Below are 15371 nucleotides of genomic sequence, written 5' to 3' on the forward strand. Positions count from 1 at the left end.
TTTACATTGACTTAATTTCTGGAGAAAATGGACCTATTTCACCTCATTTTGCATGTGTAAAATCCTCGTTTATCGATTAAATAACGCACATTGACTGGAAAGTTGACGAGGAGACTAACCTGAGCTATTCTCTGCGCCACGTCTTTACAGAACTGGGATGGGCCGTCGAAGTTCTGGACCAGATGTGGCAGCAGACAGAGAACGTTCAGAGGAAAACCTGGGGAACAAGAGAAATAGGGCTTCCATTTCACTCAAAAATTATAAATAATCATTAATAACAATATTTCATTTATAACTCGCTTTTTATTGAAAGAAAATCAAAGTGCTACAGTGACGGCATAAAATGAGAGACAGACACAAAGAACCAACTGACGCGGCTGAGCATGTGAACGAAGAAGACGCTCGTGGACGAGGCTCCTACGCATTAGTTAATTTAGCCAAATTTGTACTTTGCATTTCACTTTCTTACATATCACATTCGAGTGATGAATTGGTAAGTTATATTTTTGATTCAAATGTCACACGATCTGAGGAGCAGAAGACCTGTCACTAACATTTGAACCTCGATGGCAAACCTGAATGATAATGGTGCCGACTCCAGTCCAACTGTTACAGAGCCTCATGCGTTCACACTCCACACAGATCTTCAGAACCTCCGTACGGTTCTGATCTCGGAAATTACAGCTACCATTGCCACTCAGCTCAAAACTGCCATCGATGCTACTCTGACCCCCTTCACCGCTGTCCTGGATGGTGTCCGAGCTGCTGTGGATGAACAAGGCCGCTGACTTGACGGCTTTGAACATGACTTGTGTGACTACCATAAACACATAGTAAGCCCTTGAGAAAACGGTCGCCCGTCTGAGCTACGATAACCAGAAGGTGCTGGGGGTCATAGCCCCGGCTGGCGGAGATGACAACTCCAAGCCTAGAGTGTTTATCGTCTGTTTTCACTACTACTGTGACAAGGAGCACATCCTCCAGAGGCAGGGCAGAGACCAGCTACACTTCTGTGGATGCAAGGTGTTCATCTTTCCTGACCTCAGCTCGAGTGTCACCAAGAAGAGAGCTAAATTCCTCGATGTGAAACGCAACCTTTATCAGAAGAAAGTTAAATTCTCACTCTGCTCCCCTGCTCGTCTCCACGTTCAACATACCGGAGGGAAGGCTAAAGTTTGACTCCCACTCGGATACCAAGCGTTGGTTCAACAGTCACTTCTGATATATTGGATCTATGACCTACTCTTTTGCCAGGTAGCATGCATAGCCTAGTCTAGTCTACCTTCCAAGTCGAAGAGATGTTTTGATTTTTACAGCAAGGCTTTTTTCCCCCTGTTGCTACTCTGCAGAAACACCATTGAACTCTGATAAAAAATGACGACTACTGTCTTGTGTGGTTGTTATTTAAGCTACACGTTTGGGAGGTCTTTTTTATTTGGCTAGATGGCTAGCGAAGTAATGCATGGCTACAATTCCAGGCTTTTGCAGAGCTTTCCTTTTTTAGTTTTCTCATCTAGATACTTACTGAAGGACTTTTGGCCCCTTTACTACGCCCCATTAATCATTCATACATGTACAGACACTTGTTTTGTTGACATTGAGTGAGAGGTTATGTTCCTGGCACCACACTCCCAGGGACCTGACCTTCTCCCTGTAGGCTGTCACAACATTGTTGGTAATCAGGCCTACTACTGTTGTGTCGACTTAAAACTTGATGATTGAGTTGGGTGAACAGGGAGTACAGGAGGGGGCTGAGCACACACCCTTGTGGGGCCCCAGTGTTGAGGATCAGCGAAGTGCACGTGTTGTTTCCTACCTTCACCACCTGGTGGCGGCCCGTCAGGACGTCCAGGAACCAGTTGCACAGGGCGGGGTTCAGACCCAGGTCCACAAGCTTAATGATGAGCTTGGAGGGTACTACGGCGTTGAATGCTTAGCTATAGTCAATGAAGAGCGTTCTTACATAGGTATTCCTCTTGTCCAGATGGGATAGGGCAGTGTGCAGTATGATGGCGATTGCATCGTCTGTGGATCTATTGGGGCAGTATGCAAATTAGAGTTGGTCTAGGGCGACAGGTAGGGTGGAGGTGATATGATCCTTGACTAGTCTCTCAAAGCAATTCATGATGACAGAAGTGAGTGCTACGGGGCAATAGTCAGTTACCTTTGTTTTCTTGGGTACAGGAACAATGGTGGAAATCTTGAAGCATGTGGGGACAGCAGACTGGGATAGGGAGAGATTGAAAATGTCCATAAACACTCCAGCCAGCTGGTCTCCGCATGCTCTGAGGACGCGGCTAGGGATGCCGTCTAGTCCGGCAGCCTTGCGAGGGTTAACACGCTTAAATGGCTTACTCATGTCGGCCATGGAGAAAGGAGAGTCCACAGTCCCTTGGTAGCGGGCGAAGAAGGTGTTTAGCTTGTCTGGAAGCAAGACGTCGGTGTCCGCAACATGTCTGGTTTTCCCTTTATAGTCCGTGATTGTCTATAGACCCTGCCACATACGTCTTATGTCTGAGCCGTTGAATAGCGTCTCCACTTTGTCTCTATACTGACGTTTTGCCTGTTTGATTGGCATACGGATGGAATAACTACACTGTTTGTATTCGGCCATACTCCCAGTCACCTTGCCATGGTTAAATGCGGTGGTTCGCGCATTAAATTTTGCGCACTGCTGCCATCTATCCACGGTTTCTGGTTAGAGTAGGTTTAATAGTCACAGTGGGTACAACATCTCCTATACACTTCCTGATAAACTCAGTCACCGTAGTATCCGTGTATTCGTCAATGTTATTATCGGAGGCCGCCCAGAACATGTCCCAGTCCGCGTGATCAAAACAATCTTGAAGTGTGGATTCCGATTGGTCAGACCAGCGTTGAATAGTCCTTAGCATGGGTACTTCCTGTTTGAGTTTCTGCCGATAGGAAAGGAGGAGCAAAATGGAGTTGTGATCAGATTAGCCTAAAGGAGGGCGGGGGAGAGCCTTGTAGGCATCCCGGACGTTGGAGTAGCAGTGGTCGAGTGTTTTTAGCAGCGCGAGTACTACAGTCAATGTGTTGATAGAACTTCGGTAGCATTTTCCTCAAATTTGCTTTGTTTAAATTCCCAGCTACAATAAATGCGGCCTCAGGATATGTGGTTTCAAGTTTGCATAAAGTCCAGTGAAGTTCCTTGAGGGCCGTCGTGGTATCGGCTTGAGGGGGAATATACACGGCAGTGACTATAACCGAAGATAATTCTCTTGGGAGGTAATACGGTTGGCATTTGATTGTGAGGTATTCTAGGTCGGGTGAACAAAAGGACTTGAGTTCCTGTATGTTATCACAATCACACCATGAGTGGTCAATCATGAAAACCCCTGCTTCTTCCGGGAGAGATATTTATTCCTGTCTGCGCAATGAACTGAGAACCCAACTGGCTGTACGGACTCATACAGTTTATCCCGAGAGAGCCATGTTTCCGTGAAAAAGAGTATGTTACAACCCTGAGCTTGTCAACTTTATTATCCAGAGACTGAACATTAGTGAGTAATATACCAGGAAGCGGTGGGTGGTGTGCGTGCCTCATGAGTCGGACTAAAAGTCCACTCCGAATACCTCCTCTACTCCGGCGTTTTTTTGGATCAGCCTCTGGGTTAAGTTCAATTGCTCTGGGGAGTATGAACAAAGGATCCGATTCGGGAAAGTCGTATTCCTGGTCGTAATGCTGGTGAGTTACCGCCGCTCTGATATCCAAAAGTTCTTCCTGGCTGTATGTAATAACACAAAGACATTTCTGGGATAATAATGTAAAGTTAACTTACACAATAACACACAAATACTGCAAAGTTGCCTAGCAGCTAGAAGCACAGCTGCCCTATCTGTCGACGCCATCTGTTGACCTACTTTTCCGTTTTGTGAATGCCTTTTCAAATCTATTTCACTGCTTGTGCTACGGAGCCTCTCCGTGTTAGGATAGGAAGGTTTTCTGTTTATTCATATGCATCAAAGCATTCAATTCGCTGAGGAAGGAGACTTTGGGTTTGGGTGAAAGGGGAGGTGATGGGGGACCTTTTTTGTTTCTTTTCTTTTGATAAAAAATGTATTGTATGTAAAATGTTTTGTTTCTTTTCTTTTGATAAAATGTATATATATATATATATATATATATATATATATATATACATACACTTTGTTGCATTTTTCATCAGTTCTCTATTTTATCTTTATCTTTTTTCCTTTCAATATTTTAGATGGTGAATAGGTAGGCATAATACTATAAAGTTATCTTGGAATACTAAAACAATGAATAATTCTGTCAAGAGGTTTTCTCCCCTTTGAAAAAGCTAAAAGCAGATGGGGTATTTCTGCAAGAGACCCATTTGCTCATTAAAGATCACTCAGGGCTACAAAACTCCAGGTTTAGGCAGGTTTTCCATTCAGACTTTAACTCCATAGCCAGAGGGGTTGCAATTTTGGTTAGTAAAATAATAAATTTCACAAAGTAATGGGAGACATTTAATAATAATTGGCACCATTTGGCAAACTCTTGCAGTACTGGTCAATATATATGCTGAATGTTAAATGGGTTGCTGGGGAAAATCCCTTCTCTGAACACCCATCTTTTGATAATTGGCGGGGATCTGAATTGTGTTATTAGCCAGGCTTCAGACCGCTCCAAACCCAGAAATATGTCTCCTTCTGCTATGTCAAAGTCCTTCTCATATTTTATGGTTCAGAATGGGTGTACAGATCCCTGGAGATTTCAGAATCCCCAGGCAAGAGAGTATTCTTTCTTTTCACATGTACACCATTATTTTTGTCGTATTGATTATTTCTTTATTGATCATAATTTACTTCCAAATGTCACCTCTTCTGAATATTTCCCATTGTAATTTCTGACCATGGACCTTTAGCCCTCGACAAACTCATACTCCTCTCTGTTGGAGATTCAATTCTCTTCTCCTGTCTGATGCAAACTTCTGTAACGTTATCTCCACTTCTATTGATCATTTTATTTTGTGGAATGAGGTAGGATGGACAGGTAGGGAGGGGTTGGATGTGTGAAGGGTGGTTGGGATATGGTAAGTCTCTGTACTTACATTGATATACATTTTGGAAAACTTTAATAAAAACATGTCACCCATTTCAGGAAACTAGGCTTATGTTGCGGGTCAGTACTTCACAGGAGAGCCGTTTGAATATAAACTTTTTTGTGCATGGACATGCCGAGAGATGAGTTTGGATTGATCTGCCATATAGCACGCTTCTGTCTATTTGAGCTGGTCGATGTGTCGGTAATCCTGTCTAACGGGTCTTTAATTTTTTTTTTATCACGTAGTGAAACTGAATACCTGTTCATTTTGTATATTTTTTATTTAACCTTTATTTAACTTGGCAAGTCAATTAAGAACAAATTCTTATTTACAATGACGGCCTACCCTGGACAACGCTGGACAACGCTGGGCCAGTTGTGCGCCACTCCATGGGACTCCCAATCATGGCCAGATGCAGCCCGGATTTGAACCAGGTACTGCAGTGATGCCTCTTGCACTGAGAAGCAGTGTCTTAGACCACTGCGCCACTCGGGAGCCCATATATTTTACATCTGTCTCCGGATTACATCTTAAAACTAAGGGCAACCACGGCATCTGACAGGAGACTAGCCCATCGATGTGCATCCTGTCAGATGCCGTAAGATAGTCTAGCTAGCAACATTTTCAGATTTTACACGTTTCTAATTTTAACAGAAAGTGGTTTCATTTCAAGTTTGTGTACTGTTAGCTAGATAATGTTATCTGGCTGGCTCGCTAGCTAAAGTTATGTGTATGACCTTATAATTCATATCTCAGAGCCATTTTCTTGACTAGTTATAGCCTAATGTTATATAGCTAACATTGAACCTGCAGATTCATGCAGGGTAGAAACGTCATGCAGGGTAGAAACGTCATGAGTTGGGATTTCTTAGAGGAGTTTAATTCCTCTAACAAACCAATTCAATTATAACAAAGCAAAACACTTTGTCTGGTTCTAAGAATTTGTAAGGTTCTTTTTTGCATAAAATAGACAAAGATCAGTCTCAAAATTAATCAATAGCGTTTATTCCCGAGAGCTCTGAACATAATCACATGTACTTTAGTTTATATATCACACATAGCGTCCTCCTCCTCTCCGACAAGGACAAAGCTGCTTCAAAAGTTCATTCCAACACACACATATTGCTTATCATATGCTACCACAAATTGCATAATCTACTGCAAGCCTAACGGTTTCTCCCCGCCTTGGGTGGGGAGACTTTCTTCTTGTTTTTGGTTTCACAGTGGTCACAAGTTGTCTGTCACAATTTGTCTGTTAACACTTCCTCTTTGCCTATGTAGAAACGTTCTTTGTTAGACAGGGTAGAATTATGTTAGTTACAATCCTGCATCAAATGTATACATTATTTAATCATTATTCATAAAATCCTATAACAGGATTATGATTCATTGTTTACCTAGATAGCTAACTAGCTACATGTCTTCACAAAATACATGTCATTTGAGTGTGCCAGAGCCCAGAATAACTGATTCATTTACGAACGACCAACCCTACGATCAACCCTTCTTATCGGTCAGAGTGTCCAGTGTGAGCTCTGAACGCTCCGAGAGCAAAACACTCTGAATTTACGAACAGACAATCTGACAGCACAGTTGAATTCACAAACGCTCTGGATGACATAACAGCCTAACGAGCTCTGCTAGGGCGAGTAATGTTCTGTGAGCTGTTCTGTCATGTGTGTCTGGAAGTACAGTACCAGTCAAAAGTTTGGACACACCTACTCATTAAAGGTTTCTTTATTTTTAATATTTTCTAAATTGTAAAAAAATTGTGAAGACAAACTATGAAATAACACTTTTGGAATCATGCACTGTAGTAACCAATAGTGTTAAACAAAGCAACATGTATTTTACATTTTAGAGTAGCCACCCTTTGCCTTGATGACAGCTTTACACAGTCTTGGCATTCTCTCACCCAGCTTCAATTGGAATGCTTTTCCAACAATCTTGAAGGAGTGGCCACAAATGCTGAGCACTTGTGTTACAACCTGGCTCAAGACTAACAAACGATGGCAAACCACACATTGAGTAAAGAAATAACAAAATGAATTTATTCCAGAAATAAACACTCACAACAATAATCAGATGAGGCATGAAGGTCAGTTAATTAGGTGTCAACTGCCAAAGCCACGATGAAACAACCAAAGGTATATATGGAGAGAGGAATCTCTTGCTGAATGAGGGGAAACAGTGGCCTTATGCCACAGCTGAGCTTTCACAGGTATGCCGCATCAGCACTGATGACCTTCCCACCTCTCCTACTCCGCCCACCGATCTCCTGCAGTAAGCACAGCAAAACCCAGTAGACAGAGCAGAGAGGGGCTGTCACACTTGTTACCCACTTTTCCTTCACTCTGTGATCCAACATCCCAAACCTTCTCAATTGGGTGGAGGCTGGCTGGATTGTGGAGGCCAGGTCATCTGAAGTAGCACTCAATCACTCTCCTTCTTGGAGGTGTGTTGGGTCATTGTCCTGTTTAAAAACAAATTATAGTCCCACTAAGAGGAAACCAGATGGGATGGTGTATCACTGCAGAATGCTGTGGTAGCCATGCTGGTTAAGTGTGCCTTGAATTCTAAATAAATCACTGACAGTGTCAGCAGCAAAGCACCATCACTCCTCCTCCGTGCTACACGGTGGTAACCACACATGCAGAGATCATCCGTTCACCTACTCTGCGTCTCACAAAGACACGGCGGTTGGAACCAAAAATCTCAAATTTGGACTCATCAGACCAAAGGACAAATGTCCACCAGTCTAATGTCCATTGCTGATGTTTCTTGGACCAAGCAAGTCTCTTCTTATTATTGGTGTCCGTCCTTTAGTAGTGGTTTCTTTGCAGCAATTCGACCATGAAGGCCTGATTCACGCAGTCTCCTCAGAACAGTTGATGTTGAGAAGCTGAACAGTTGATGTTGAGATGAAATTTCTGAAGCTGGTGACTCTTATGAACTTATCCTCTACAGCAGAGGTAACTCTGGGTCTTCCTTTCCTGTGGCGGTCCACATGAGAGCCAGTTTCATCATAGCGCTTGATGGTTTTTGTGACTGCACTAGAAGAAACATTGAAAGTTATTGAAATTTTACGCATTAACTGACCTTCATGTCTTAAAGTAATGATGTAATTACTTGAGCTGTTCTTGCCATAATATGGACTTGGTCTTTAACCAAATAGGGCTACCTTCTGTATACCACCCCTACCTTGTCACAACACACCTGATTGGCTCAAATGCAATAAGGTGGAAAGAAATTCAATTAACAGGCACACCTGTTAATTGACATGCATTCCCGGTGACTACCTCATGAAGCTGGTTGAGAGAATGCCAAGAGTGTGCAAAGCTGTCATCAAGGCAAAGGGTGGCTACTTTGAAGAATCTCAAATATAAAATATTATATATTCATGATTCCATGTGTTATTTCATAGTTTTGATGTCTTTACTATTATTTTACAATGTAGAAAATATAAAAAATAATGAAAAACCCTAGAATGAGTAGGTGTGTCCAAACTTCTGACTGGTACTGTAGCTAGCAAGTTAGCTTGGGTGCTTGACTGCTGTTGTTTGTACAGAACGCTCGGATCAACCCTTAAAGACAACAATGCTGAATGGCTGTAGACAAAGAAGGGCTCTCCATTAGTACAAAAACACTCAAAAGTGAGTTAACAAGTTCAAAGCAAAATTACTTTCCCTATGTTCCTCAACTGTAGTGTATGATATACCATTTTGTAGCTCTGAGTCTCTACTTTTATCCAATGTAAAAAACACCATTTCAAATTTTGCTCCATAAGATCGATTTGAGCCGGTCGGTCACAGCAAGGAGGCCTACAAACCTGACTCAGTTACACCAGCTCTGTCAGGAGGAATGGGCCAAAATTCACCCAACTTATTGTGGGAAGCTTGTGGAAGGCTACCTGAAACGTTTGACCCAAGTTTAAATTGTTTAAGGCAATGCTACCAAATTCTAATTGAGTGTATGTAAACTTCTGACCCACTGGAAATGTGATGAAAAATAAAAGCTGAAATAAATCATTCTCTCTAATATTATTCTGACATTTCACATTCTTAAAATAAAGCGGTGATCCTAACTGACCTAAAACAGGGAATGTTTACTGTCAGGAATTGTGAAAAACTGAGTTTAAATGTATTTGGCTAAGGTGTATGTAAACTTCCGACTTCAACTGTAGCTCAGTACTAGGATTATTTTTTTTATTCAGTCATTATCTTTATCAAGGGTGTCGATTATTTCAGACTCCACCGTACATACTGTATATACCAATTAGCAGACGCTGTTATCCAAAGAGACTTCCAGTCATGTGCGCATGCATTTATAATAAGGGTTCCGCAAGCTGGAATTTAAGCCTTTACTATATCGTTGCAAGTGCCATGCTTTACCAATTGAGTCACACGGGACAACAGATAACATACCTATGGCTTGTGAGGTGTCCACCACGGGCACCCGCGAGACAGGCGTGAGCTGGCAGAAGATGTGCAGGGTGAGGTCGGTGGTGGAAGTGGACGTGAAGCCCTTGAGGAGCAGCTGCTGGAGTCCGGCGAAGCCGCTCCACCTCAGCTGGCCCTGCAGCTTCTCCAGCCGCTCCCTGTTCTCCTGCTTGTCCAGGGCCACGTGGGCCAACAGCTTGAGGAGCAGCCGCAGGGACATCTGGTACTCAAACTCAAAGTCTGACTCCATCAGGGACACAGCAACCCAGAAGATGGTGGCCAGCAGGTTGGACGGGTGGTTGACGTTGGATGGGTCACTCAGGGGCTCTTTGGAAGAGGACGGACTGCGGAGGAGAGCAATGCGTTTATTTATTTTAGCCTTTCTATCCCAATAGATGCCCCTTGTGGCACCCCCAAGCCTTTGCCAAATTTTCAAACGTTTTACCAAGGTGTATCCTTATGAACATGACCTCAAAACGACTGGGAGATGCCAAATGAAAGGATTCATAAAAAGTGCTGTAGTCTACTTGGCTACTTGCTGTCCCCTACCTGCGGTTCTTGGTCAGCCCTCCCTGCTGGGTGCAGGCCTGGATGCGTTCCAGTGTAGCGCTGCGAGGAGGGTCAGATGAGCGGTCAGCCTCACCAAACCTCTTGGGGACGGAGTAGCTCCTCTGGTGACGGCTGCGCTCGGCTGTCCCCAGACCCTGCTGGAACAGGTTCAGCTGCCCCGTGCTCTTCCTGTTGGACACCAGCTTCCCGCTGGTAAGGAAGTCTGGGGAGGATGCCCTGGAGAGCCAATAAGAGACTAGCGATGAGTTGAAACCCTTAACAACCTGGCATACAAATACCTAATAAAGGATTGGCGTACTCAACTCTAAATTGTTTGAACAAACAGCTTTGGGTGCTGGGTTGTAAGGTCGTAAGTGATAATAGATGTGTGAACTCTGTTGATGCAGCTACTACATTTTGTATATTCTTATTCCTCTCCATTCCTTATTCCATTAGGTATTTGTTGTGGAATTGTTAGATGCTACACTGTCGGAACTAGAAGCACAAGCATTTCGCTACACTTTCAATAACATTTGCTAACCATGTGTATGTAACCAATAAATTGTGATTTGTTGCTGCAGCTACTACTTTCTGTTTCACTATTTGTTCACTTTTCTGATTCAGTCTGAACCTTCTCCAATAAAGGGGCCTCTTAGCAACTGTGGGCGGGTTTAGCTTATGTTGCATTTGGAGAACATCAAAAGAATTGGACTTCTGATTGGTTGAAGGTGATCCATTTGCTGACTTGGTCTTGTTTTATAACGCCAGTAATTACAGCCATTCTTACAGCCAGAACAGTGTGGGTTCCAGGCGAATATAAAGGTCCATTACCTGATCTAGTGGTAGTGCTTCCACCCCCAGACCACATGCCCCCGGAGGCAGCAGTTCGTTCGCAACGCAATTTATGTACTGTATCCCTCCGTATCCCAATCTAGCTACATGTTAATACATTTGTTTTAAAGTGATCTGCAAACCAACCTGTTCAGGATAGCCATTAGGTCATTGTTCTTGAGACATTCAGCCAGGTTGTCCACCACAGACTCTAAGGTGAGCAACACTTCCATAACATAACCCTAGAAGAGCAGGAGGACATTAAAACGGGGTATCTGCACAACCATCCAAGCCCACACACACACACACACACACACACGCACACACACACACGCGCGCACACACACGCGCGCGCACACACGCGCGCGCACACACACACACACACACACACACGCGCACACACTCATACGCGCACACACACGCGCGCGCGCACATGGGAACACACAGACAGACAACACACACACACTCCCCCGTTCCCTCCGCCAGCACACACCTGTACTTCCTCCCCGTGCTCCCCCACCACCTCCACCAGTCGAGAGAGCAGGTCGAACACGGCGTGGGCCGAGAGCGGCTGCCGCAGCCCCCGAACCACCTGGAAGGACCTCCCGGCGTAGTGGCGTGACAAGCTACACAGACCCATCTGCAGAGCTATGTCACTCAACTGCTGCTCCAGGTGGAAGTCTGGCCCACACAGGAGAGGTATGAGACACACACGCACAAAGCATGGGCACGCAGGCACGCGCACACACACATGCATGTTCGCAAATACACATACATGCGCGCACAGACACCGCACACTGATGTCTACCGTCTGATGTCTAGGAGTTAGACTACGCTTTTACAAGGCAATAGGTGAAAGAAAGTGCAGTGGTTCCGTCATGAGCATGTAGTGTGGTAAGGTGTAGAATAGCGCTACACTCTTGGGGAGGATTACCTGATTTGGACTCTTTGAACACCGACACCACATAACGCAGAAAGTTGACAAGCTGCTCAGTGCTTTTTGAGGTCTGGTTCTTGGGTGAGATAGCTTCGTGACACCACATGGGGCCACAGGCCCTGGAAAACAATAACACAATTGTTTTATAAATATTATATCATAGAGAGGATAACAAATGTATAATTCAAACAGAAGTATACCAGTAGGGTGAAATTGCCCCTAGACGCTGATCTTGGGTCAGTTTAGAATTCTCCTTACTAATGGTTAAGGTTAGGATGGGAGAGGAACTGATCCTAGTACTGTACTTAGGGGAAAGCAAAGTGGAGCTTCAGTGGTGTTGCTACTTCAACAATGACAAGTTTGTTGTTGTGTTCCACACTAGACCACTAGGTGGTGTATGACGTGAGGAGTTGGCTCCCTGTTCTCTCACACTGACATCAAGTTGATTAAACTGACATGAAATTGCATGGCCATATATCGATAACAAGATGCCTGCATATTATATTTATATTTCCGTTTGCCTTTACCAGGATAAATAGCTAATGAAGTTCTAGTGTTCCACTCAAATCGGTGTGTTTGTGCATGCGTGTGCATGTCTGTTGGTAGTGGTACATACTATGTGACTGACTGGTTGGCCGACTGCCTGTTTGTCTGTCTGGCCTACTCTCTGCCTGTCCGTCGGATTGTACGTCCTTCGGTCCGTGGTCCACCTACCTGGTGGTGAGGAACTCAATCAGCTTGTTGGTCTTCTCGTCAGTCTCTGAGGGGCTCTTCAGCTCCTCCGCCTCCTGGGAGGAGATATGGGGCAGGTTGGAGGTGCTGCCTCCCAGGCTGAGGCTGGAAGAGGTAGACGAGGAGCTGAGGCCAGAGTCTGGTACTGGGGATGCCTGGCCCTCTCGCAGGAAGTCCATCCCACCTGGGAGGGAGAGGGCGTGGGAGAGAGAAGGAGAGGAAGAAGATGAGGAAGGGAGCGGGAGAGAGAAGGAGAAAGGGATGAAAGGGGGATGGAGGGGAGAGGGATGGAAGGGGGATGGAGGGGAGAGGGATGGGAGAGGGATGAAAGGGGGATGGAGGGAGATGTAGGGGAAAGGGATGAGAGGGGAGAGAGAGAAGGACAAAGGGATGAAAGGGGGGTGGAGGGAGATGGAGGGGAGAGGGATGAGAGGGGAGAGAGAAGGAGAAAGGGATGAAAGGGGGATGGAGGGATATGGAGGGGAGAGGGATGAGAGGGAGGGGGAAGGAGAGGAAGAAGATGAGGAAGGGAGCGGGAGAGAGAAGGAGAAAGGGATGAAAGGGGGATGGAGGGAGATCGAGGGGAGAGGGATGAGGGGGAGAGGGATGAGAGGGATGAGGGGGAGAGGGATGAGAGGGGGAGGGAGAGGGATGCGAGGGGGAGGGAGGGGATAGGGATGAGAGGAGGGAGAGGGAGAGGGATGAGAGGAGGGGAGAGGGATGAGAGGAGGGAGAGGGGAGAAGGAGAGGAGTCACAATAGGGACTGTTCAGAAGGCACAAGACAGGAGGAAACGCTTTGAAACAGAGGAGGTGCAACATGAACTTCAAAACCGTGTTTAATGAACAGCACCCAGTTAACGGGGTACGTTTTGTGGTTTCACATTACTTCCTGACTGCTCCTGTTGTGAATCCAATGCAGCAAGGTGTGAGGTGAACTCTATGCTCTGTTTTTCTATATTATATAACTAGTGAATCCAAGAAACCAGCTTGTCCCTAGTCAGGTCAAGTGAAGTTTCTTTATCGAGTCAAGTATGTCATAAAATAATAATGCTATCACCATATACCTTTTTTAACAAGACAATAAGTAGTCCTATGTTGAATACAGTGGAGGCTCCTCAGAGAAGGAAGGGGAGGGCCATCCTCAGTGAATTTCATAAAAATACAAATAATGAATCAAAGCTATCCTTTTTAGATAAACTATACTAAATATATTCCCGTCATCAAATTATGGATTTAACACACTGCAATGAAGTACTACAGTAGCCTCAGCAGCACTGTTGTAGCCGGTATAGCCGGAGGACAGCTAGCTTCTGTCCTCTGGGTACATTGACATCAATACAAAACCTAGGAGGCTCATGTCTTTCATCCTCTTCCATAGACTTAAACAGTAATTATGACAACTTCCGGAGGACGTCCTCCAACCTATCAGAGCTCTTGCAGCATGAACTGGGATGTTGTGCACCCAATCAAAGGATCAGATAATGAATCTAGTACTGAAAGCATAAGCTACAGCTAGCAAGCACTGCAGTGCATAAAAAGTGGTGAGTAGTTGACTCAGAGAGAGAAAGACAATAGTTGAACAGTTTAACACAATTAAGGAGCAGAGAGAGAAATAGAGAGAGAGAGAGAGAGAGAGAGAGAGAGAGAGAGCGCAAGAGAGAGAGCTATATTTGGTTGTATATTTTTTTACTTTCACTTTCGCTTAGCTTAGCAACTGCAGCTAGCTAGTTTAGCTTACTCAAACACCCAGCTCAAACAGAGGGATCCTATATTAGCTAGCTGGCTATGGCTATCCAGTACTGGAACTCTTCCAAGTCAAGGTAAGCTTTGGTTTTATTAATATATTGCCACCTTGGCCCGCCGGTGTAACTGCTTTCTGACTGTACACTGTACTGCATGATTGTAGTGGGTTTACTAAAGCGTTAATTCTAGTAATTCTAGTTGCCTATGACGTGACAACAATGTAGGCTGTGTGTTACGGTTAACGGTCATGATGTGAAGGTTTGCTTGGAAAGGTTTTTTCGCCTGGTCACAGACTGCTGATGCCTGTGACCAGTCCACAAGCGAAGCGAAGGGAAAAGGTGAGAGGAGGAGAGCGCGTAGATAATTGCGAGAAGGAATTATATATAAAATGAGCAAAGTGATCATGCTGTTTTGATGTGGCTGCTATGAATGTGAACTGTTTGCGTGTGACCAGGGGTGTATTCATTCCGCCGACACTGTTGAAAACATTTTCTTAAATGGAAGCAAACGGAACAAAAACGGGGATAAACATACCTGACTTTGTCAAATAGAAACTCTAATTTGCAACTGTTGGACTAATGATTACACCCTAGATCAGCTAGATGCAGGCAAGCGTGTGCAAGGCGGTATTGAATGTGTTGCTGTCTGTCACCTTGATTAGTCAAAATTCTTTCTAGTTTACGTTGTAAACTTTCATTCATAGGCTAGGATGTAGCAAACTCATGATGCGTACAGGGAAAATTGAAGTATCATGTAGTAGCTTAAACCTATCGATGTTACATTGAGCTGGGTGAATGGAATATGAATGACTGTCATCCAATATGCTGTAATAGAAATAAGAAATAATATCATCCTCCATCATCTTAAACGGCACCAACCGCCACTGGTTGAATATGTAACTTTCTACACATGGCAATTCGCATACTGCCCCAACAGATCCACAGATGACGCAATCTCAATCGCACTCCATACTGCCCTTTCCCACCTGGACAAAAGCAACACTTATGTGAGAATGCTGTTCATTGGCTACATCTCAGTATTCAACACCATAGTGCCCACAAAGC

General features: G+C 44.5%; 1 protein-coding gene across 2 annotated transcripts in view; it reads right to left on the reverse strand.

The window, feature by feature from the left end:
• The window catches only part of LOC139386324 (protein furry homolog), a 190223-nt gene that overhangs the window by 58557 nt on the left and 116295 nt on the right, over positions 1 to 15371 (reverse strand). For both annotated transcript variants that reach the window (XR_011629033.1, XM_071131847.1), the window contains exons 41-47: positions 12546 to 12747; positions 11829 to 11950; positions 11388 to 11575; positions 11042 to 11136; positions 10064 to 10300; positions 9500 to 9858; positions 120 to 217 (exon numbers count right to left, since the gene is read on the reverse strand). Coding sequence is in view for 1 of the 2 variants with exons in the window: in XM_071131847.1 (XP_070987948.1) it covers positions 120 to 217; positions 9500 to 9858; positions 10064 to 10300; positions 11042 to 11136; positions 11388 to 11575; positions 11829 to 11950; positions 12546 to 12747 (1301 nt within the window). In the remaining variant the exon portion in view is untranslated. The remainder of the gene's footprint in view (positions 1 to 119; positions 218 to 9499; positions 9859 to 10063; positions 10301 to 11041; positions 11137 to 11387; positions 11576 to 11828; positions 11951 to 12545; positions 12748 to 15371) is intronic.

Source organism: Oncorhynchus clarkii, chromosome 27 (assembly GCF_045791955.1).
Source record: "Oncorhynchus clarkii lewisi isolate Uvic-CL-2024 chromosome 27, UVic_Ocla_1.0, whole genome shotgun sequence".
Classification (NCBI taxonomy): domain Eukaryota; kingdom Metazoa; phylum Chordata; class Actinopteri; order Salmoniformes; family Salmonidae; genus Oncorhynchus; species Oncorhynchus clarkii.